Source organism: Acomys minous (assembly GCF_964271855.1).
Source record: "Acomys minous genome assembly, chromosome: 19".
NCBI lineage: Eukaryota > Metazoa > Chordata > Mammalia > Rodentia > Muridae > Acomys > Acomys minous.
The window spans coordinates 15308494-15334004 of NC_140499.1; the positions used below are offsets into that span (position 1 = coordinate 15308494).

The window sequence follows — 25511 nt, forward strand, 5'->3', positions numbered from 1 at the left end:
TATGATTTTGGTTATAAATTACTGAAATTTTGCTTCATTGTCAATCACCTAAAATAAGTTTATTTTGTGCATTGAGTTGAGGTAATGTCTGTCATCACATATTTCAGGACTGCTTCTCTTCCGAAGGGGACTATTACACTGTTTCCTACTAAGATTCTTTCACTGATACTGTGTCTTCTAAGGAACTAAGCCATAGAGCTTCTAGACATCTATAGTTGATATTTATTTATTTATTTATTTATTTATTTATTTATTTATAAGTTAAGTAAGCTATTATTTTATATTGCTAAGATACATTTTATTTTTTTCAGATGGCCTTGGAAACACATTTCTGGACTTGGATCAACCATCTTGTTACCTGGGGATCTATTATATTTTATTTTATATTTTCTTTGTTTTATGGTGGGATTCTCTGGTGAGTGACTGCACTATGTCTTAATTATGCTGATTTAAACAATAGTGAACATTTATTGTAGTGGGTTCCTTGATGACCAAATTCTTCGAATAGTTTTTAGACATTAAGCTGATAAGTTCATTCCTTTGAGTTAATCTTCACAATAATCCTATTGTCCTCAGTTTTCTACGTGAAAACTGAGTCTCTTGGTCACAAAGGTGGAAACAGAAGAAAGCTAGACTGTAACAGTTTGTCTGACTTCATAGTAGTGTTCTTTATACTAACCATATTACTTTTAAGTAGTTTATTCACATATGCAGTAAGTAACAGAACCCATTAACTTTTTATTGGCAACTTCACTCTCAAAAGTTAGTAGTTTGCCTCATCTTCATTAAATGTAGATCATTAGTAGGCTTTTTGAAAGATAAATAATTTGTGCTTCCTAAGACTTTTTAGTAAGTGATGGTAAACTGGTACCTTTCTTTTGAAGAAGAGCATATGTATTAGATCTTTCTATTGTAGCTTAGGTCCACTTAACAGGCAAAACTTTGTAAAGGTAAGCACAGAGAAGTGTGTTGTGGTTAATTTATCAGTATGGCCTAATAATAAATTAGGCCTATAATTATTACTATGGCAGTATTTTCTAACCCGCTAGCAATCAATCAAGACATAGACACTTGTTATTTTTTAAAATAGCCTTAGTTAACCTGGGGCAGGGCAGACATTAATCCCCTAAACTACTTCCCATAGTAGGGAAGGTATGGGATACCATCCCAATCCCATGTCATCTGGTTCTAGTAATTTCTATCAAGCTACCTCCCATCCATAATCCCAGATAATTGCTAATTATCACATTCTGGGCCAAATCTGCATCCACACCGACCATATGCTTTTCCTCTACCTAACCCATGGCGCAGCCTTCTTCTTCTCCCACTTTCCTCCTGTCCCTCTCCTCCCAAGATCCCTTCTGCCTCCCAAAGCCTGGGAACCTTAGCCACGCCTAATCCATTTGCCCTGCCCAGGTGATGGCCTTTTATTGGTCAAACAGGTTAGGCTCTTAGGTAAGGTACAAGGTGGGGCACAGAGACAGCCAGCAGTAATTAGCATCAAAATACATCAGACCAACCTCCAATAGAACTTGAATCCACTGATCATTAACTTCCATAAAAGAAGCATAAACGAACACAGTTAAGCATACTGTTCATCTGTGAGTCTTACTGTTTCTATATTTCCCTTTAATCTCCTGTAATTGATATATACAAAAGCCCCAAAAGAATACCTTCATACTGCTATAATCTGAGTTTCTGAGTGTGTTTATAAAGAAAAGCCTAACTTTCAGTCTGAGATTTGTATAATCAAAAAGTTGTTTTGTTGGTTGGGAGTAGGGGTGGGGCTTGTGTGCAGCGCCCATGTTGGTGTCAGAGGGCAGCTTTCTAGCATGTGCTCTCACATCTGAACCTTCACAGGGTTCCAGGAAGAGAACTCAAGAGACTTAGGTGGCATGTGCTTTACCCAGCTAAGCCATCTCTTGGCCCAGTTTTTTTTTCCTTTTGTAACCAATAGAAAATATTTTCATACAGACTATTTCTTAGTTTCTTATTTTTGTAGTTTACATTAGTCAATTCTTCGTTATTCTTCTTATAACTTGCCAAGAAACTAGGATTACCTAGTCACTAGCTTGCCCTATTCCTAAAAAAGTATAATTCTTTAAAATAAATAAACTGGATTTCACATTTCAACACAGTCTATCTCAGTTTATTTAAGTTCTTCCAGTTTCAATTTAGAAAATGTTCCTGGTACTCTTAAGGTTTTTATTTTAAGTTATGTGACTTTTGGTGATGTCTTGATTTAACTGAGTTTTTATTTCGCTTGTTTCTAAAACAATGTCTCCCTATGTGGGTTTCAAACTCAAGGTTCTTCTGCCTAGTGTTGCAAGTGTCTAGATTACTGACATGTGATACTACTGTGCACAGCCATAGTCGCTTTTAATGAGTCTATTGTCTTTCTTTGCAGGCCATTTTTGGACTCCCAGAATATGTATTTTGTATTTATTCAGCTCCTGTCAAGTGGGTCGGCTTGGTTTTCCATACTCCTTATGGTGGTTACTTGTCTATTTCTTGATGTGGTGAAGAAAGTGTTTGATCGACAGCTCCATCCTACAAGTACAGAGAAGGCACAGGTAGCTACTTTTCATACTCAGTAACTCTTTAATTAGAACAGTTAGTTATGAGTAAATACAGTTACAATTTTTTTTGTATCAGAAAATGCCTATTCCTATTTCAAAGAATTTTCCAATGTTTTTAAGTGTGGTACTTTTAATTTTTTTTCTTATTTTCATAGCTTCTAGTAACTGTAACTAAAAAATTTAGATATCAAGCTATCAAGTTATTTCCAGACAATAATAGTATTGCATCATCTAGCTGTGACCAAGGTATATAGCCCTGTCTTTAAACTACAGCAGACATTAGCCATTGCTGATGCTTAAGAATATGATATTTGGGGATGATACCACTTTAGCTACCAGCTGTGCCATGATTTCCCCACTGGTGAAATTATGATAGAAATATATTTTATTCCCTTTGCAGGAAGGATTAAATGAAAGAATGGTTAACCACAGTAAATGCTAAAGAAATGGTTGCATTGGGCACATCAGTATTTATGTTTCATTTACTTAGTTTGCTAATATAATTCTAGTGAATGTATATTTTGGTGCAGTATGAAATGATGAGTATATTACTGTGTCATACTGATACAAAATGGTGCTGAAAATAGTTGCATGATTTCTGTGTCTGCTGGGTATATGTGTGCACTAGCAGGGGCAGACTTCTAGTCTGCAACACACTACTAAAATCTACATCAGAAAGTCGTGTCATGTTTTTAATCTTCAAAATATTTATAGTCAAAGCATTACTTTCAATATATTTATTATACGTGTTTCGGCTTTTCAAATAAAATATGTTTTTAATTTTCAGTTATGTGTATATGTATGGGGAGGTATATGCACATGAGTGCAGGTCCCCTTGGAGGCCAGAAGAGGGTATTGGATTCCTGGAGATGGAGCCACAGGTGGTTGTGAACCCCCTAAGTGGGTGCTGGGAGCTGAACTCAGTTCCTCAGCATGAGAAGTACGTGTGTTTAACCGTCGCTCCAGCTCAGCACTTTTCTAGACTTTAATGGAAGATAGTTTGTCTTATCCTGTGGTCAGTGTTGCATTTCCCACCAAAATTTAAGAGTAACATCATATTAACATTTACTCACATTTGTCCTTAATTGTTCTGTGGTTTGAAAGCTTCAAGTGTATTTTCATAGAGATTGCTTACTGATCCAGAAGGTATGATATTACTTACTGTTACCTTTTCTGTATCCTTATTGTAAAATATCACAGAGGAAATATTTGATACTTTATGGTCTTAAACAAACAAAAAAAAGAATACTCCATATACTTGTTTTAACATAAGTTAAAGTTTATTTTAAAATGGAATTTACACTAACTCATTTGATCATATGTGAAGTCAGAATAATTTTCCCTTTTTGCTATGAAATTAGCATCCAAATGACAATTGGGATGTTCTAGTTGCTTTCATTTGGGAAGAGGAAGTTTTGCTTCCATTCATGGGTCTTCTAGCCTGTTGCGGTCACTTTGTGTTTTTTCTTCTCTTTTCTTTCAACACAAGACAGTATATGTCACTTATATGCCACCTGCGATGTTACTGCTTTGCTGTAAGCAGTAGTCATTTCAGCTTCTACTGTCACTTCTCCTTTCAAGTGACAGGGAGATGGCTGCTAAGTTATCAGATGCCTCGTTGCTTATCAGATAGCAAGAAGAGTCACGTCAGAAGGAGAGCTGGCAGCATTTATTCTCAGTGGCTTCTTGTCTCCAGAGTAAGAGTGTGTTTCTGAAATTGAGAGTGACCTTTTCTTATGGCAAGGCCAACCTACAAGTATCAGTTGTGTGTGTACCATGCATATTTCCTGTGGGACGAGGTGCTTGGTATTTACAAAGCTTGTCCTGTGTCTGTCTCCTGGATGATGAATACAGCTCACTGACTTGTGTGTGTCCCATCCCTTTTCTGTCCACTTATAGATGTACTCCAACACAGTGGCTTTAAGTGACGAGTTCATCGCACTGCAGCCTTTATCGAGGGCAAGGAATCAGCTGAGCAGACTTAGGTAGAGTAGGAGTAGCCTTGTTAACGCTTATGCATGCCAAAGGTCAATTAAACACTCTCCAAAAGATGGGCAGCATCAGTAAAGAGTCACGCATGCACAGCTCTGTCTCTAATCTAACCTTAATTAACATGTATATTAACACTTAAAAATGATATCCGCTCTTTGAGAAGAAAATTGAGATGGAAATTGAACATAAGAGGAGAGAGAGCTGTACCTTGTTACATACTTTTACACCTATGCTCTCTAGCATAATTCTAATGCTTTTGCTTGTCATAGTCATATGTAAGAATGCCCCTGCATGCTGAGTACTTTTAAAGGTGTCACAGAGTTTAAACGTAAGTTGTAGTTACCTGGAAGTGAGAGCTGCCCACGTTTCTGTCTTGCTTACTCTGTGATACAGATGTATGTGCGTGTATGTCTTTGTGTACTATAGTGGCTGCATACGTATCTCATACAGTAGTTGTCCTTTACTGCATCTATAAGTTGAAATATATATTTTGTATATCTTATATTTAACTCGATCCCCACAGCCATGCCAGTTTGGAAGTTTACAAAAAACAACCACTAATCTCAAGATGTCTTTTGATAGAAGGAAATGAAAGCTGAAGTCCCAGAACTTTTGATAATATAACAACATGTCAAAATTGTTGGTTGTTCTTGTTTTGAGACAGGGTCTCTGGCTGGACTGGAACTTACTATGTAGACCAAGCTGGCCTCAAACTCACAAGTTCTGCCTACCTTTACTTCATGAATGCTGGCATTACAGGCATATGCAACCAGCCTGGCAATTGTGTATATTTTTAATACTTTTTTATTCTCTGAATTTCAGATTTGTGTGTATTTACATGATAAAATGAATAGCTGTGACATAACATCATTTAACCTTTTAGGTGATATAGTATGAGTTCATAATTTTAAAAGTATTTTAAAGTTTTACTAGCCTCTTTGTGGTTTTGGCTTTATTTTTTTTCTCAGATGTTTTACTTTGAGTGATAACTACAGTAATTGTGTATGGTAAATGAGTGGTAACCATTTTTCATATTTCCAAGAACTAAACTGAAATGGAAAGATAGGTTTTTACTTTTGGTTGAGGTAAATATGTATATCCCACTTTATCATCTGATTTTCTCTAATCAGTGGCTGTCTATCATATATTTGAGGATGTAGCCATTTAACTCTGCCAGCAGGAGAGTTTGTTATGTAATATAAATATACATACTATAAAAGAATGGGCAGCTTTTGTAGTTTGACATATGTTGGCTTAAATCAAGCCCCCTTTTAAAGGTAATATTGTACATAAAAGAATGAGGAAAGAAAATTATCGTGGTCATAGGTATTGTAATATTGTAATAAACAAGATTAACATCTTCTGAGCTTTGGGTCAGGTGTCCCAGAGGAGGTCTGCTGTTTTCCTAGCAGCTGGCCTGAGTGCAGTGCCACACTGACTGCTCCCTCTAATGTGTTTGCACGCTCACCTTCCTCAGACCTAAGTTTGTCATGTAGCACGTGGATGTTTTTATGCTGTTAACTTAAAATCAGCAACAAAGAAAAACAGACCTCAACCAAAGCCAGACAGAGCCACAGTGACCTTCCCTGGTCTGTAGAGATAGTGGAGTGGCTAAGAGCCGTCAGCTGTTCTAAGGCTGGCTGTTCTTCCAGAGCACTTGGGTTCAGTTTCTAGCCCAGCACCCACATGGTGTCTCACAACCATTTACAACTCCAGTTTCAGGGCATCCAACACTCTCCTCTGGCCTCCACAGGCACCAGGCTCACACATGCATGCAGGCAAAACACTCATACACATAATAATAAGATTTTTTAAGTTGACCTTCCCTAAAGAAATATTTCAAGTTAATTTTAGCAACAAGTAAATTAAATCATGACCCCCTTTCACGTGCGCTGTTGATAGGCCACACGAGCCTCTGCTCTGCAGCGCAGGTAAAGTGCAGCAGTGCGCCGAGATGAGAGCGTAAGGGTGAGAGAACAAGCGCTGAGCCTTGACGGCCCTGAATCTTAGAGAGGGAATAGAACGTAACTGAAGGAAACTGCTTCTTACCACACCGTGTGCTTCCGAGAGCCTTGCACTTGTGGCTTCATATGGCACGCTTTGCTGTATGCTCCAAGAAGCTCCTTGGCTCTTTCTGTCCTGTGACAGTAACTGTGCTGTTGTGCTAACTTTTGTCTGTGCCTCACAGATTGTAGACCCAACTTGCTTACTGCTTTGATTTTAAACTATATACTGTGGGAGTATTGTTCTGAATATGAGACTTACTGCTTTTCTGTCCTTCTAGATGGAAGAAGATAAGGGTTCAGTCGGCTCAGCATATGAATTTGCTGAAAGCCAGCACAGAGGGGAGGACAGTAGGCACCTGCTAGCTGAGGCTTGCAGCCAGCAGGACAGTGGTTGCGTGCACTAGGTAGTACTTGGCTGGGCCTTGCTGGGGACACCTCCACTGCGTTCTCATCTCGGGGCTGCCATGGGGAATCACAGCACATCCCATTCCACTGTGCTTGGTCTTCACTCTTCCTCCTGTATTGTTTTGGTTTAGTTCTTTTCCTTGTTTGTATCCCTTATTTTTGTTTACCCTTGAATTTCTCATCTTGTGTCTTTGGATTCACAGTTTAAACCATATTTCACCTGGTGTTCTCTCATACTAAGGTATTTTCACAGCCCGCTGTCTTACATTTAAAAAGTTATCCCTTTCTTTTCTACTTCTTTGGAAAGTATTCATGCATTACCATTTTGAAATTGTTATCCCCTTTGTAGTTGTGTATATTTCATACATTTTAATGTAGACATTGAGTTACTGAAGTCCTCCTCTCTTTGAGTTGAATAATCAAATGAGTAAGAGTGCTCAGATTAGTGAATAGTTTTTCACTAACTGGTACTTAACAGATTTATTTTTTCATACATTTTTATACTTGTATTTATATAAAAATGTTAATTGCTGAGGCTGGAGAGATGGCCCAGTGGTTAAGAACACTTCCTGTTTTTGCAGAGGACCCAGGCCTGGTTCCCAGCACCCACATGGTGACTCACAACCTTCCGCAGGCAAATGCTCACTCACGTAGAATAAGTAAATCTAAAACTATTATTTGGGGAATAAAACCAAGCTGCTTCTAGATATGATTTGGATATGCACAGCATTTTGATTTGTAGTCATTATTAAGTCCCACCACTGATAACTGTTTCCCTGGGCTGTAATTGTTGTTTTATGGTGGTTTCTATTTAAAAAGCTGCTGTTGTCTCATCTGGAATAAGCAAATAGAGATATTTGAAGACAAGGCCACTTGAAAACTATAAGTTTTTCACCTTTACTAGAAATCAGATTGTAGAACATGTATAATAATTTGAAAATATGAATTATTCTGTGAGACCTATTTTAAGGTTAGATTCCTTTAGTGAATTGCCTTTAATGAGGGCAGTTAATTTGTTCTCAGTTATTATTATTAATAGCAATAGTAGTAATTCATAAGAAATTTAAATGAATTCTGGATTTTCCTTTTGACATGGTAAGTTTCAAAAGATTCAGCGTAGGTATGCAGGGGTGTAGCTTAGTTGGTAGAGTGCTTGCCTAGCCTGCATAAAGCATAGGCTCACCCCGCCGTGCGTGAACTGCGCATGGTGGCATGTCAGTTCCATCTTAGCACTCATGATGTAGGAGTCAGAAGGACTAGGAAGGAGTTTAGGGTCAGCTGGGGTACAGGCAACCCTGGAATTTATAAGTGAGGTTTCTCCTTTTCGCCTATGGCATTAACTTTTCCTTCCATTATATTGGGGAGTCTTAATGTTTCACAAATACTGATGCTCTTCCTTAACTAGACTGTAAATTCCCAGTCATATATGGTTAGGAGCCAGTTGAATAAATATATCATTTATATAAAAGGGCTCCAGCTGCCTTTGAAACTAGGAATAAGTCAGTTATAAAGTGTTTATATAGCCAATGTAATTTTTCATTTAGTTTTATTTTTGCATACGTGTGGTGTGTGTGCATATGTGGAGTATGTATGCACATGTATGGGAGTGCTTAGGCATGTTTGTGTGTGGAGGCCCCAGGCCAATCCTGGGAGTCATCCTCAGCCTCTCCCCACTTTATCACTTGAAGCGGGGTCTCTCAGTTTAATCTGGTGTGCCTTGTTTCAGTTGCCTTACAGCCAGCTTACTCTAGGAAAAGGACCCTCGTCTCCACTCCAAATGCTGGAGTTACAGACAGGCTGCCACACCCTGGGCTCCTGTGTGGCTTCCGGACTCCTCAGGCTTGCACAGCAAGCTCTTTGACTGAGCCCTCTCTCAGCTCCACTCAGTATAGTGTTTATTACGTTTGTTTTTGTGTTGAAATGCGACAACATGAATAGAATACCTCTCCAGAAAGCTCCCAAACCAACATGGAGGTATTTCATTTATGTTTGTAAATGTGTTTCAGTGTTTTATCACTATGGAGTTGTGTGCTTCACATAGGGGGAAGGAGAATAGAACAGTGATGGAGAAACCATGAACGGGAAACAGGTCCTGGATCCAGGAGTTCTGGACTAAGATGGCCAGCTACCTGAACCATCCCTAACTGCTGCGTGAGGAGACAAAGCTCTTGCTTTCTCTAGAGAATTTGTGATTTGTAACAAAAATTGAAAGTCAGCAATGATTATGATCCTTGATTTCACATCAAAAGGAAAGCATTTCTCTAAAAGCTGACTTTACGTCTAGGCAAGGTGAAGCCTAATACAGTTAAGGTGATATGACAAGTCTCATTTAAAGTTTTAAGAAACAGTTTTCTAACATGAGATTTAAGGTATCTATTAGTAACTAACAAAAACTCAGCATCCATTCACTGATATGGAAATAAGAGCAGTACATCAGAATTTATTTAAAAAATCTAGGTCTGTAAAGATGGCTGTTTTTCACTAGCCAGCCTTAGCCATGCTGAGTCTCCATGGGGTGGGAGGGGATGTGCCTAGGAACTTGGGGGATAGGTGCAGTGGAGAGTGAGGCCTGCTAATTACTGATGAAACTGTCTGCTACATTCAAAGCTAGTTGTACAGCCAGATGGCATCTCACACCATTCATTTGTGTGGCTTTCATATGTTCTGAAAACTTTATGCCTCCCTCTTGTTACTTTGAATGAAATGAAACTCTGTTCCCACCCCCATTACACGGGCTGCTGTGGCTGTGAGGTCTGTCTCTGGGTTCTTACTCTTGAATACTGAGATAGATGATGTGCCTTAGGAAAGTGGTGGAGCACGGTGGTTTGCCAGAGGTCAGGAGAGGGGGTTTCTGTGCATTGCTTTGCAGATTCACCATTTACAATGCCCTGATCTTTTCTTGTTACTTTTTGTTCTTTGGGGGGGGGGGAATGGGAGGTACTTTAAAAAAAACTTCATTAGATGATGGGAAAAAGGACATTATATGTAGCAGTTTTGACATGCTTACCCTTTGGAGTGTCTAGGATTTAGCCTTTGTCCATAGGTTTGTGTGATATAAGACTGCTGCCTGGAAGCAGACACGGACTCAGGATGGACATGAACATGCAGGTGGCTTGTGGATGTGACTTTCAGGGAGTGCTTGTCAGTTGGCTGAACAGCAGCTACAAGCAAAGTACAAGACAGTAAACGTAGAAGTTCCAGACAAGAGCCTTCCCCTCTAGTTATTCAGATAGCTCAATACTTCCTGAATGAATGCTAAAAGATAAGGTTTTGTGGTGGTGTTGATGTTGTTTTTAAATATTCTGTCCTTCAAGGACCAATACTGTTATATTTGTGGTAAAAATTAATTATTTAAAATATAAAGAAATATAGAAAATATTCCCCGATTTTAAAAAAAAAAACTTACTAGATTTAACTGTTACAGAGTTACTTTGTCAAATTGCTCTAAAGCTTTTCTTAACTCTGTCTTTCCCAGCCCCGCAGCAGTCATGCCCAGTGACAGAGTCTTCCAGGTTAGCATTGAGCCTCTGTCTCACTGACTGACTCCTGCTGCTGCTCTGACCTAACCCTCACTGCACTGGAGGAGTCTGGGTTGCGCCTGAGAACTGCCCTGTGCCTTCCTCGGTTCACTTTCAGGGCTTTTACCATTCAAGAGGTGCTCCAGAGCAGTAAGCAGATCCCAGACAGGCTCCTCCCAGTTGGAGTGAGAGAGCAGTATTTAACCTGAGCCAGGCCCACAGGCATGAGCCACAGTGTCCCGTTGGCTGGTGTGGAGCGTATATGGGAGCATCCACCCGTCAGCAAAGCCCAAACTAGGAATTGATGAGAAGCAGTTGCCTACCCCAGCATCACCCAGATTCCTTTGTTTTATATTTCTGTTCCTTCTGTTTAGTGAGTGGTTCCTGGTTCTTGGTACCTTGGGTTGGGTAAGGAAAACAGTTTTTAAAGTAATTGTCCAAAACAAAATGGATTCTGTGTGTGTGTGTGTGTGTGTGTGTGTGTGTGTGTGTGTGTGTGTGTGCATTTTTTGCCCTGTTTTGTTTTGTTTTACCAGGGTTTTGCTGGGTGTGTCTTTGAGAGAGAGAGGGAGGGAGGAATGGAGAGAGAACATGAGGTTGGGCGGGTAGGGAGGTGGGAAGAATCTTTGAGGAGGCGGGGGAGAAAAAGAACATGATCAAAATACATTGTGTGAAACACTTCAGTGGGTTGTAGAATGATGGTGTGAAGTCCACCAGGTGAGACTTACGCACATTCCAAACAGTCTAAAAGTCTTAGTGTTTCCCAAGATACATATTTAGCCATAGAAGCCCCTCTCCTTTTAAAAATGAAATGTTTGTATAAGCCTCATAGAACACATTAAAGCAGGGGTGCATTAAACTACGTCCTAAACCAAGGATGTTTCATTAAGGAGTGTGAGGTTTGCCTTCTCAGTGCTTAGCAGAGCCCAGGGTTTAGGTGCAGCCAGGTACCAGCCAAACAAGAAACCCCATTCCACCTCCCGCTGCTTGGAAGGGCAAGGACTCCATAGGCGGCTGCTGTAGGACCTCACTGTCTGCTCGATTTCAGAATATCAGGTCACGCACATTTCACATCTGTCCCTGTTCATTGTGAGTTTGCACAGTGTCCTCTGTTACCATGCCTCACATGGCACATGGTGATTCCCAACCTTGAAAAGCTGTGAATGTTACCAAATTTATTTCATTCTTCCTCTGTGCCTTCTAAACATTTACTGTACAGGATGTACAGGATGTAAAGTTTTTTAAACTTGCAGTCAGAAGGCGGAGGGAGATGAATCTTTGTCCGGCTTATTCACTGAGTTCAAGTCCTCCAACTGCATAGTGAGAGCCTGTCTCAAAAAAGGAAAAACAAACAAAACAAGAAAACTCATGACTAGCAAAACCTAGGGTTGGGAGTCATTCAGCCATGTGATGAGACCATTTACCCTCATTTTAATAAAGTTGTTAATAGTATGGGAATGAATTATCTTACTGAGCCTATTTATGCCTGAATCAGTATAAATCTTAGAAATTTGATAAATTCAACTTTAAGCCTTAATAGCATTACAAACTTGCTTCACAAATTTTTATGCATGTGCCGCCTTTCACTATTAAGAAGAGATAAGTTGATAATGAGCACAGGTGGCACCTTACAGTTGTTCAGCACTTCAAGTAAACGAGGACCGAGTAGCTGTTTGCTGGCTGTTTGGTTTTGGCACATAAGAAACGCTACTAAAGTTCTTAATATATTGTTATTCTTATGCTTACCGAGCAATACAGGTCCTGCCAGGTTATTGTTTCCCAGTTTTCAGGTTTTCTACTCCACTGTTCTCAGTTGCTGGGCATGTGTTTTTAATCATAATTGCAGGAACATTTCACCTAAGCAAAGCTGACATATGCCAACTTGACCACAGCAAATTACTAAGTAGCAAAATAATAAACCTTTGCAGACATAAACACCTGTCTACTCATTTTTATACCATCGTTTACCTCAGCTTCTCACTAGAATTCAAGGCTTTTACATATTTATATATGATTGTACGTTCTACATTGTAGTAAACTGTGTATGTTTGTATCAATCACTTTCAGTTTTACAACACTTGTTTTGATTTCTTAATGTTTTGTGAAGTCCAGATCTGTGAGTAGCTAACTTGCTCTTCTTCTGCAGCTTGCTGAGGCACATTCAAGTGTCAAGTGCTTGGACTCCATGTGCTGTTTCCCAGAAGGAGAGACCCCATGCGCATCTGTTGGAAGAATGCTGGAACGAGTCTTAGGAAGGTGTAGTCCCAGCCATATCAGCAGGTGTGACATTTCACCATGCAGATGGGCTGCAGATGCGTGTCCTATAAAGGGGCAGAAGGAAGCTGCCGCTGTAGTGTGCCGAGTGAAGCAGGACGCCTGCTTCCATCAGCACCACCCTTGGGCTGCAGTTGTCACTTGGTAGTCTTGCACTCAAAGGAAGAGAAGGCATTGAGGAGATAACACCCCTCCCGTTCAGTCGTTGTAAGACGCAGTGACTAGGAGTGTGTATGTGACACTCTTCCTTACGTATGAGTGTTTTTCGTTTTTATTTTACCTATATTCCTGTGTTACTTTCTTTCTTTATGTCTGTCTTTTTTGTTTTGTTTTTCTTTTTTTCTTGTTTTGGTTTTTTTGTTTGTTTGTTTGTTTGTTTTTTGTTTTTTTGAGGCAGGGTTTCTCTGTGTAGCCTTGGCTGTCCTGGACTCGAACTCACGGCGATCCACCTGCCTCAACCTCCCGAGTGCTGGGATTAAAGGCGTGCGCCACCATGCCCGGCTTGTTTTGTTTTTCAAAGACAGGGTTTCTCTGTTAAGCCCTGGTTGTTCTAGAACTCACACTGTAGATCAGAATGGTCTCGAACTCAGAGACCTGCCCAAGTGCTGGGATTAAAGGCATGTGCCACCACTGCCTGGCTCCTATATTATTTTCTGCTAGGTGTTTGGTATTTACTCCTGTTGTTTCTCCTACTCCTTTTTGTCACTACAAAAATAATCTTCACACTCAATGCCAGACATCTTTGCTTTCCTTGCTCTTTACCTGTGTTCTCTAAAGCTAGCCAGCATTCAGGGCTGCACAGGAGCGCTTCCTCCATTCCGTGCTCCTTTCTGAGACGTCTGTAATGAGCTTTGATTTTAAGTTTTCTTTATTTGGCATTTATCGTCCATTTAAAAGTATATGTTAGAACAGCTTTTAACAATGCTACTAATATTAACTTTGGTTAATTATGAATCAGAAGAATCTCTGGTTTTGCCCATTCTCAAGTCTATTTCTTAATTACACTTATTGGAGCTTGTGTTTATGGATCATAGCCCCAAATCCTATTTTGGTATAAACAGCATTTAAAATTCTTTTTTTATTTCTTTGTATGTTTGCCCAAGATGGAGGTGATTATTAGGTACTAGAGTGTGAAATAGCCTCTGCACTTGGTCTCAACTTCTTCCCTGAGTCAGAGCAGCAGTTGTCACAGAGAGGTGCTAATGCCCATTCTCCCTAGTGTGCCAAGGGAACACTTAGACTTTCTAAGTCAAAGGCTTAGAGCCTGGAGATACCAGAGGGATAAGAAATGATGAAAGCCGAGCATGGTGACCGCAGGCCTTTAATCCCAGCACTCAGGAGGCAGAGGCAGACGCAGCTCTGGGAGTTTGAGGCCAGCAGGGCCACATAGAGAAACTCTGTCTCGAAAAGCCAAAAAATAAAAAATAAAAATAAATTTAAGAAAAGAAATGAAGTGGTGAAGCAGTCCACTTGCCTTTTGGTAAAATTACTTTTTTTGAAAAATTTATTTATTTATTATTTTTAGATCATTTTTTATTAATTTATTCTTGTTACATCTCAATGGTTATCCCATCCCTTGTAGGTAAAATTACTTTTAATATTTGGTTAGCTTTATATTTTGAAAAATATCAGGCATGATATCATTGACATAACATAAAATGTAGTTTCTTGTGAACATGGTCTCAACTCATATTACCTTTGGCTTTGCTGTGACTTTGTGACTACACTGCCTATGGCTTTAGCCCTCATTTATCCTGACTTGAATATAGCATATGATCCAAAATTGTTCCATAATATAGCAGTAATTTCAGCCTACATAGACGGATTGCTATAATAGGCAAATGATGTAACCTGCATTCTAAATAATCATAAGATAGTTCTGCCATGTTCCTAGATAATAGTTTTACCAAAAGATATTTCCTAAGATTTATTTATTTATTATTATGCATACAGTGTTCTGCCTGCATGTACATCTGTACACCAGACAAGGACACCAGATTTCATTGTAGATGATTGTGAGCCACCATGTGGTTGCTGGGAATTGAACTCAGGACCTCTGGAAGAGCAGCTAGTGCTCTTAACCTCTGAGCCATCTCTCCAGCCCCCTAAAAGATATTTCAGAAGGGCATTCCTGTTGACATTTGTTATTGCTTGGGACCAAAATGGAATTTAGATTAGTATAGTACAATAGTTTTTAATTTAATAGGAAATTGTCTTCAGTAGCCATACACATACTTGCCAGTGATTAAAAAGACTAGAATTAATTTTAAGCGAGCTGCCTTTTTTCCTGTTTTCTGTATACTCTTGCTTTCTTGCAATCAGTTGTATAGGTTCTATGTCCCTGTTCTTTGTACCACTATTTTTTTTAACTGTCCCCTTGGGATCTGCCTGGAGTTATTGGATTTATTTCAGCATGTGTTTTTAAAGGTGGCTATAACTGTCAATATTTCTGTTTACTCAGAATTATGCTATATTCTTTTTCTCAGGTGGTTTTCCTAATAAAATGTTTGCTTTAGCAATTAATTAGTGATTAATTCTTTGTTTGGCAGGCAGCAAATGGCTTCCAGTGCCATCAGCATCTCGGGTTATGCCACTGGTTACTGTGGTCATTCTCTCCTCCTCTTGGCTAAGCAATGCAAAAATGCAGATGTTCATACAGTACAGAGCTGGTTGGTGTTTTTCAAAGGGCTATGTAAAAATCGCTGTAGCCCATCCGCATTCTGTAAACCTCTAACGTCATAGTTTCTACATATACATATGAAATAGTTTTAGCATTTATGGTTTGATGTGGGACAGCCTCTATTCTACATTTGTGTTTCATGTCCAGTTTGAAGGAATAGGGCAAGGCTGAGCCCTCTAGTGCATGGCTGCTTTACCATTAACAACACTGAGCACTTCTGGAGACAGAAAACCTCCATGTGGCGCATGGGCCTGCCTGCTAAGTTCTTACTATCTAGACACAGGAGCTTGGTGCCTTTTTAAGCTGATGTTAAGGCAGTTATCCTACAGCAAACTAGCAAACTCAGTTCCCAGGGGAGCATCGTGGTGCTCTGTAAAAGGACATGCCACATTCTATCCTAAGGAGCTACATTTCAGCAGTGCCTGACGTTCTGCCTGTATTTTGCAGTTATAAATGAGTTGCCTGCTGGTAGGTAATTGCAGGGACTTGGGAGGTGGGTTAAGACAAGAGGATCTTATTTAGAGCATTAATGAGACTATCCAAAAATAAAATTAAAAAGGCTTGGCATTGTGAGTGTCTTAGTTTCATTTCCTGTTAATGTGACAGAACCTCTGACAAAAGCAATTTAAGTAAGAAACTGCTTATCCTGCCTTGTAGTCAAGGACACAGTCCATCATGGCAGGGAAATCATAGTCAGCAAACAGATAAATGCCTGCTCTTGATATTCTCTCTCTCCCTCTCCCTCTCTCTCTCTCTCTCTCTGTCTCTCTGTCTCTCTCTCCTCTCTCACATTTCCATTTTATACAACCCAGGATCCCCTGCTGAAGGCTATGATCCCATATACAGTTTGGGACTTCCATCAATTAATGTAATCAGGATAACCTACAGACATGTCCACAGGCCATCTCCTTGGTGGTTCTAGACTGTCAAGCTGACAGTTAGTCCTAGCCATCTCCATAATATACACTGGTAGCCTCAGCACTTGGGAAGCTGAGGCGGAAGAGTTGCAAGTTCAAGGCCTGCCTAGATAACTTAGAGTGACCCCGTCTCAAAATTCACAAGTGAAAAGGTGATAGGGGTATGTAGTTCAGTGGTAAAGCACTTCCCTAACATGTTGGCGGCCCTGGGAAGGGAAGATGGGAGGAAGGAAGAAATTACTAGCTAATAGACATTTCAGGTGTTTAATATTCTTTCAAAGTGGTATTTAACATGAAGACATGTCTGTTTTGAAAAGATGAAAAAGGATAGATTGTCTGCTAAATATTTTCTCCGTAAGCAGTGTTTGGAAAGAGGAAAACAAATGTGGATTCTTGCTATTAGAACTGGACAGTTAACTCTATTAGGATGTAGGTAGTTGAAATTAAAAGAATATCATTTCCCCATACTCAGCAAGAATAAGTCATACTCTCACTTTTATTCATTTACTTTATAAATGTTGGCTGCGTAATACCTGCCAGATCGGGTTCTCTGTGCTTGAGGGGTGTAAACAAGCCCTTCCTGAAATCCAGGTGGAGGGTCCCAGGCTTCTCTGAAAACCATGAAGACTAGACAACTCCTCCAGCCAGTTCTTAACTTTCTGTAATTGCAGGGTTTTGGCCCCTGGCTTAAGCTTAAGTTACATACACAGAGTCACTGGGAAAAAAGATGCTAGACACAAATGAGTCAGGGCTTCTAGCTGTTATCTCCTGGGAAGAAAGAGACTCCGACAGGAGCTGTGTGCTATGTGTTTAAATTACCCGCTTTCAGTTTTTGTAAAGTTGCTGAGTAATTTGATGCTGTCCTTGGGCTAAGGGCATGTGTTTTAAGCATGGCAGGCTGTGTAAAGTTGTTACTTCATCATAAGTTAATTCAAGCTAATTCAAAGTGGCAGCTAGAAGTGACGTGTATGTTGAATTGCTTAGCTTAAGGCCTTGTCTGTCAAGGCCGTAGTTACGTTTTTAAACTAGTGAAGAATCTACAAGTGTCTTTAATACCCTCAGATGCTAACCATTTATGACAGTAAGGCTAATAAGTCAGCTGCTCTGTGACCAGTGTGAATGTTTACTATTTTGTTCCAAGGCTTTTGGTAGATAACTTTTCCTATAATATCAAAATATGAATTTACTTATTTTTCACTAAAACTGAACATTTTTTAAACTTTTGCTGTTTGGGTGTTGTATGTATGTGGGGGGGTGGGCGGTGTGTACATTGTATTTTGGTCCTACATTTTAGGTCTCAGTTTTGGTTTTTTATTTTGTTTCTGTTTTGGAGTTCTGTTTTCAAGATAGGGTTTCTCTGTGTAGCCCTGGCTGTCCTGGAACTCACTTTGTAGACCAGGCTGGCCTCAAACTCACAAAGACCTACCTGCCTCTGCCTCCCAAGTGCTGGGATTAAAGGCGTGCACTGCAGCTTCTGCCAATCCCCCCACCCCTACCCCACCCTACCCCAGCTGTTTTGTTTTTTTCAGCTGCATATTGCTTACAGTGAGCCAGGCTGTTCTTTCTTGTTACTTTCAGGTTGTGGAATGCATCGGATCCTTTCTATACCAACGACAGGAGCATCCTGACTCTCTCCCCAATGGATTCATCCACTTGTTAAAGAGATAGTGGGACTTTGTGGAAACATGTACCTTCATCTGTCCTCAGCTTTGGAGTCATCATCCTGTAAAAGGCCAGTTACTTTCTGAAATCTCTGGAGGAGTTGAGACCTTCTCAGAGTCCACGGGAAACAGGCAGTTACATAAACCCTTCTCCTTTCTCTTTAATTTGAATGTGAATATATTGAATTATGGAAATAAAGAGATACTACCAGTCTCTTTGTCTGGTTTGTCCCTTCTGCTCATGGGACTCCTGGTGGCACTGCAGCCTTTGCTGAGGCCACTATACTTTAATATCAAGTAGAGGAAGGGGTTCCTCCTGGTTGTGTGTAGTTTTAGAATGAGTGTGGTTCGGGACTCTTCTGTTTAAATCTGCTTCTGTAAATTATTGCTAAAGATTTGCCTTGAAAACTCTATTTTTTTTATTAGATTATATTTGAAGCTTTTCATGGGGAAAGTTAATGTGAATATTAAGGAATTTTGGTCCTTTAGTGACCTGTGTTGTTAATCCAGTAGTGCTTTTTAAGTCACAGAGCAAATAGGAGAGCACATTTGTAACCACCGTCCTCTACAGGGGGGTAGGGAGCTTGTCTGACACCGACCTTCTTTTACAATACTGTAACTCAACCAGTGAAGCTGACTCTACATCTCATGTCCACGTCAGAGTCGGGGCCATTCACTAGATGTCAAATTGGTATTTGCTAATATTTTTGTGGCCAAGTATGTGAAATCTGTAGTGGGAAAATTAGATACCCACATTATCATATTAATTTACTGTATCTGCCTTACCTTTTGCATGCTTCAGCCTGGCTAATACATTTAAATCCCACCACACTCCCTAATTCCCCAACCTCTGTTACCATCCTTCTCCCTCTCCAGAGACTCTGTTCATAGTTTTATGGCAATGTTGTAAAGTTCAATTGTGTCAATAAAAAACAATTTTGGACAGTATTTAAATATTGCAAATATATTTAATTAGACAAATTAAAACATAAGCCATAAAGTCTTTCTATAGCCCACTTAGAAATACTCTTGCCTTTCTGTAAACCAGCCTTTAGAATAAAGGAATTTTGTTAAAAATCCTGTTTTTTTAGGTTATCATATGTTATCTAATTTAAAGCAGACTGCCACAATAAAGTGAATTTTGCTTATAGTCCCATTGTAAGGTATCTTGTCAGTTATGGTTGGTGAATGAAAATGAAACAAAGTCTAAAATGCTAAGATTTTGTCAGCAAAAATGAACTTTATCAGCAGTAAGTTAATATGCTATGGTTGATTAATCAGACACACATTAGTAATTCCTTGAACCTCAAATTTTAGTTTCTGAGTGGTCTGTCCCTGAGACTCAATATCATATGTTTTATGTAGAAGTAATATTGTTGCTGCTTTTTGTTTGTATTTTTTTTCTGAGATGGAGTTTTTCTGTGTAGCCTTAGCCGTCCTGGACGGTAGCTTTGTAGACCAGGCTGGGTTTGAACTCACAGAGATTTGCCTGCCTCTGCCTTCAGAGTACTAGGATTACAGGCATGCGACATTGCATCCAGCTTAGAAGTAATTCAAGATTTATTTATTTATTACATATACAGTGCTCTGCCTACATGTGTGCCTGCACACCAGACGAAGGAACCACATCTCATTATAGATGGCTGTGAGCCACCGTGTGGTTGCTGGGAATTGAACTCAGGACCTCTGGAAGAGCAGACGGTGCTCTTAACCACTGAGCCATCTCTCCAGCCCTAGAAGTAATGTTTTAAGAGCTGTGAATGATTATTAAAGAACTACTACCACCTAGTTCTAAGCATGTGATTGTATACACACCTAAGGTCATTGAAAACAGCATAGTGAGGTTTTGTCAGGTTCCTTGAGAAGATAGTAATTGCTCAAAGATGTGCTGTGCAGTTCCCCACTGCTTCCTCCTCACGTGAGTGGACTTCTGTTCCTTTGCTGGTAAGGCAAGAACCAGAGTGAGGGGAAGACTGTCTACGTGTTGCAGATTAACTGTGTGCTTATCTGTTTCACCAATGCAAGGATATTATCCATGTTAGCTGAATATTAATTTTCTCAAACAGCCCTTTTAGCTTAGACATTTCAGGATTATATTTATGATGACCTGTTATTCTAGAAATACCTTAGAGGGATAGTAGACTATTCATGTTCTAGAGATGAAATATTACATACACATTCAGTAGGGTAGTTGATAGGAAAAGGTCTTAGCATACATGCAATGAAATAACCCTGAGTAGGCATACTTTCCCTCTGCCTTACGGTGTTGATGCACCATGCACTAAACTGATTATTGACAAAGGACTACAAAGTCACCAAGAGAAGACTAGCGCTTGGCTGGCCTACATGTAGCCTAGCACTGGTTGGTGGTAATGTTGAGCATTCACCATTTTTATTTAGTTAAGACTTCGTTTTACTATTTTGAAGTGGTGCTGAGGGTCAAACTCACCACCACATGCATGCTAAAGAGGTGCTCAGATGCCAGCACGAGCCTACACCCCCAGCCTATATTCCACATAATAGGGATGGGGCATAGCCCAGGACTAGATTGTTTGGCTAGCATGTTTGAAGACCTAGATCCCACTCCCCTGCCTCACAGTAAGCAAGTCAGACAGCCACTGGGATGCTCATTCTGCTTTGTAGCTCAGAATGCTATTTTCAAAGGAAGAGTATTTTATACCCCTTTAATAAATTGTTTTTATTTTATATGCACTGGTGTTTTGACTGCATGTGTCTGTGTGAGGGTGTCAGATCCCCTGGAACTGGAGTTACAGACAGTTCTTATTTGCCATTTAGGAGCTCGGAATTGAACCCAGGTCCTCTGAAAAAGCAGCCATTGATCTATAACCCTGAGCTATCTCTCCAGCAAGTATTTTATACTTTTAGAAACATAATTTTCTTGCATTTAGTTAAGTAATAATGCAGTGGAGGTTTTGTTTTTGTAGTTTTCTGGTACTGTTATTCATATGATAAAACTTTACTACAAATGCCAGAAGAGCGCCTCTTGCATAGTTCCTTCACATTGTTCGGGCAGTCCCATGTTGAGAACCAGCTTCCTTTGTTGAAGGAGAGTACAATGCACGTGTTTGTCTCATGTCAGGGTTGTAGACCCCAAAGATACTGACAAGCACCAAGTTAGTGGGGACAGTTGCCAGCCACCCCCACTCAGCTTAGCAGAGCAGGCTCACCCAGGACAGTCAGCTGTGAGCCAGTGTTTGCTGTGGGGTGGAGAGAGAGAGCCTGTGGCTTCTACCTTTTCTTTGGGTCTAAAACTCTGGAATGTAGAAAAGCTCCCAGGGTTGACCCACACCCCAGCAATCCCCTGAGACTGTAACTGAGACAAATCATGCTATGGAAAGCCCTGTGGTTTAGCCTATCATTGGCGTTAGCACCGAGGTTACTTCCATCGCAGAACAGTCTGGAACTGAACTGCTCTGAGAAGCTTGAGACATGTTGGGCAGGGGTTAAAGCTACTACAAATTTTACAACTAAGAACAAAAAACCTTCCAAATAAGTTTGGAGCCTGAGGGAAAAGGAGTCTTCTATGTTTGTTACCCTGTAGAAATCAGTTTGGAGTATAATATAAGCAGGTATAAATTAACCAACCAATGAGATATATCTTGTATTAATTTTGGCTTCCTTTTATAGACATTGTTATTTATCTTACAAGGAATCTTTTTCTTAAGATTAATGTGTTATTAAAGTGCTATTTGGTGCAAAACAACTTGAATGATAGTGTACAAAAATGAACCATTGCTGGTGATATATTTGTGGTGGGGACTGCAAGGCCCTTACAAGGAGTGAGGAGTAGCTAGAGACATTGCAGCAGTGTTTAGTGTAGCTGTCTAAAGTCATCTGTCCACAGTTTTCTTCATTACTTACTGCACAGCTTGAATTTCTAAAGTTTATGAAATTTATCAAATAAACCTCTATATTTGAGTTTCTTCTCCGTTATTTGAATTCATCCTTTGTCTTCTCCTCACAGCCAGCAGTGCCAAGCCCACTTCAGATTGGTTTCCAAAATTACTCTCCATTATCATGCAGGAATACCTTGGCTTTCACTGGCTGTATGGAGGAGGGAATGCTTTTTGAGATGGAGTCTTACTCTGTAGCCTGGCTGGTCTGGAACTTATGTAGACCAGGCTGACCTTAGAACTCATCTGCTCTGCCTCCTGAGTGCTGAGATTAAGGGTATGCACTACCATGCCTACCATAAAATAGTGCTTTTACAAGAGTAACTATGTGATTGGGGAGGCGGTTCTTTGAGTACTGTTTAAATGTGACTGTCTCAGTTGAGATCACCAGAATCCATATTAAAGTGGTAGCTAGCTGTCTATAATCCAAGTGTTCCTATGGGTCAGGTGGAAGCAGAGACAGCAGAATCTCTAAAAGCATGGAAGCTAGGTAGACTGGTACGTATAAGAGCAAATGACAGAGACTTTGTCTCAAGCAAAGTAGAAGACAAGGCAGTTTCCAGAAAACACATGGCCATTGAATTAAATGAAGAGAAATACAAAGCAATTCCACAAAAATCAGGCACAAGACAAGGTTGTCCACTCTCTCCATACCTACTAAATATAGTACTTGAAGTCTTAGCTAGAGTAGTAAGACAACTGAAGGAGGTCATGGATATACAAATTGGAAAGGAAGAAGTCAAGGTATCTTTATTTGCAGCTGATATAACAGCATACGTAAAGGACCGTAAATATTCCACTGGGAAACTCCTAGAGCTAACAAAACAGTTTCAGCAAAATACCTGGGCACAAAATTAACTAGCAAAAAATAAGTAGCCCTACATAAAAATGACAAACAAACTGAGAAATCTGGGAAGCAGTAACTTTCACAATAGCCTCAAGTAATATAGAATACATTGGGGTAACTCTAACCAAGAAAAGTGTATGATAAAAATTTCAAGATATTGCAGAAAGAAATTGAAGAAGATACCAGAAGATGGAAAGATCTCCCATGCTTATGGATTGGTAGGATTAATATAGTAAAAATTGCTGTCAAAGCAATTCAATGCAGTCCCGTGCAAAAATCCAATGCAATTCTTCACAGATCTTGAAAGGACAATTCTCAACTTCATATGGAAACACACACACACACACACACACACACACACACACACACACACGGGATAATTTTCTTGATATATGCAACTTACCAAGGTTAAATCAAGATCAGATAAGCAATTTAAGTCTGTAATCTCTAGTGAAATGGAAGCAGTCATTAAAAGTCACCCAACAAGCCAGGCGTGGTGGTGCACATCTGTAATCCCAGCACTCACAGGAGGCAGAGACAAGCAGATCTCTGTGAGTTTGAGGCCAGCCTGGTCTACAAAGGAGTCCAGGACAGCCAAGGCCCAAGCTCAGGGCCAGATAGCTTCAGCACAGAATTCTACCAGACTTTCAAAGATGAACTAATGCCAACACTCATTATTTCACAAAACAGAAGGAGAATTGCCAAATTTGTTTTATCAGGCCACAGTTACCCCGATAACCAAATCAAACAAATCTTCAATGAAGAAAGAATTACAGAGCAATTTCCCTCATGAACACACATGCAAAAATATTAAATGAAATACAAACCAAATCTAAAAACGCATCAAAACAAGCATCTACCACAATTAAGTAGGCTTCATCTCAGATACAGGGATGGTTCAACATATTAAAATCAATGTAACCTACTACATAGACAAACTGAAGAAACCACATGGCCATTTCATTGTATGCTGAAAAAAAGCCTTTGACAAAACCCAACACCCCTTCATAATAAAAGTTGCAGAGAAAGTAGGGATACAAGGAGCACACCTCAACATGGTAAAGGCACTTTATACCAAGCCAATAGCCAACATCAAATTAAATGGAGAGGAACAAAGTAATTTTACTAAAATCAGCAACAGGATAAGGCTGCCTACTCTCTCCATAGCTCTTCAATATAGTACCAAATAACCCAGGTTTAAAAAAAAAGAAAAAAAGTAGGTACATATCTAAACAGAATTCTCAATAGAGGAATCTCAAGTGCCCGAGAAATGATTAAAGAAGCGTTCAACATCCTTAGCCATCAGGGAAATGCAAATCAAAAACTACTTTGAGATTTCATCTTACACCTGTCAGAATGGCTAAGATCAAAAACACAAGTGACAGCTTATGTTGGCGAGGATGTGGAGCAAGGGGAACACTTCGCCATTGCTGGGGGGAGTGCAAACTTGTAGAACCACTATGGAAATCATTGTGGCAGTTTCTCAGAAAATTGGGAATCAATCTACCTCAAGACCCAGCTATACCACTCCTAGGCATATATCCAAAGGATGCTCCAATTCTACCACAAAGATACCTGCTCAACAATTTTCATAGCGGCTTTATTTATAATAACCAGAAACTGGAAACAATGTAGATGTCCCTCAACAGGTGAATGTATAAAGGAAGCATGGTACATTTACACAGTGGAGTATTAGCTGTTTAAAAAAAAAAATGACATCATGAAAGTTGCAGGCAAGTGGATGAAACTAGAAAAAAAATGCTAGACCCAGAAAGAGAAACATGGTATGTACTCACTTGTAAGTGAACACTAGCTGTTAAGTAAAGGATAATCATACTACAACCCACAAATCCAGAGAGGCCAAGTAATGAGGGCTCAAGGGGGGGTGCGTGGATCCCCTGGGAAGGGGAACTAGAATGGATTTTGCAGGTGGACTGGAGACCAGTGGGAATGGGAACAGGAGAGATCAGGTGGGGAGGGAGAAATAGAGGGCAAGAGTATGGGGCAAATGTGGAGACCTGGTGCAGAAGAAGCCATCAGATTCTGTGAGGGTGGCCCTAGCAAGCACCCCTAGTAATGGAGAATACAAAGCCTGGACTCCCCATCATCTGTAACCAGGCAACTTCCAATGGTAGAATAGGAACTCAGGCACCAAACTTTCCACCTATAATCTATCCTGCCTGCAAGATGTGTGGGTGCAATAAAGGCATAGTATTTGTGGGAGTGGCCAATCACTGGCCTAATTTAAGGCCCATGCCATCAAAGGAGGCCCATGCCCAACAGGAAGACGAGGAGGAAAAGGAGGAAGAAGGAAAAAGAGGAGGAGGAGGAGGAGGAGGCACCTTCAACAAATAGTGCTTGCCAACTGGATAGCTGCATATAGAAGACTCCAAATAGATCCATACTTATCACCCCGCACAAAACTCAAGTCCAGATTACCAAAGACTTCAACACAAAGCAGATACACTAAACTTGATAGAAGAGAAGTAGGGAAATAGCCTTGAATACCTTGGCACAGAGAAGACTTTATGAACAGAACACCATTAGCTAAGGCACTAAAGATCAACATTTAATAAATTGGAACTCAATAAACTGAAAAGCTTCTATATGGCAAAGGACACCATTTGGACAAAGCACCAACTACAGAATGGGAAAAGATTTTCATCAGCTACACATCGGAAATCTATAAAGAATTCAAAAAACTAGACATCAAGAAAA

At 39.9% G+C, this 25511-nt stretch overlaps 1 protein-coding gene across 4 annotated transcripts in view; it reads left to right on the forward strand.

Annotated features, from left to right (window-relative positions):
• Positions 1–18980, forward strand: part of ATP11B (ATPase phospholipid transporting 11B (putative)) — a 98275-nt gene extending 79295 nt beyond the window's left edge. For 2 of the 4 annotated variants that reach the window (XM_084769737.1, XM_084769740.1), the window contains 4 exons: positions 312–415; positions 2408–2573; positions 12647–12780; positions 17950–18980. In XM_084769737.1, coding sequence (XP_084625863.1) covers positions 312–415; positions 2408–2573; positions 12647–12780; positions 17950–18031 — 486 coding nt within the window. In that variant the 3' untranslated portion in view covers positions 18032–18980. Of the gene's footprint in view, positions 1–311; positions 416–2407; positions 2574–4478; positions 4565–6855; positions 6982–12646; positions 12781–17949 lie in introns of those variants that run through there. The other 2 variants (XM_084769738.1, XM_084769739.1) reach the window with 2 other exon arrangements.
• Positions 18981–25511: the final 6531 nt, after the last annotated feature.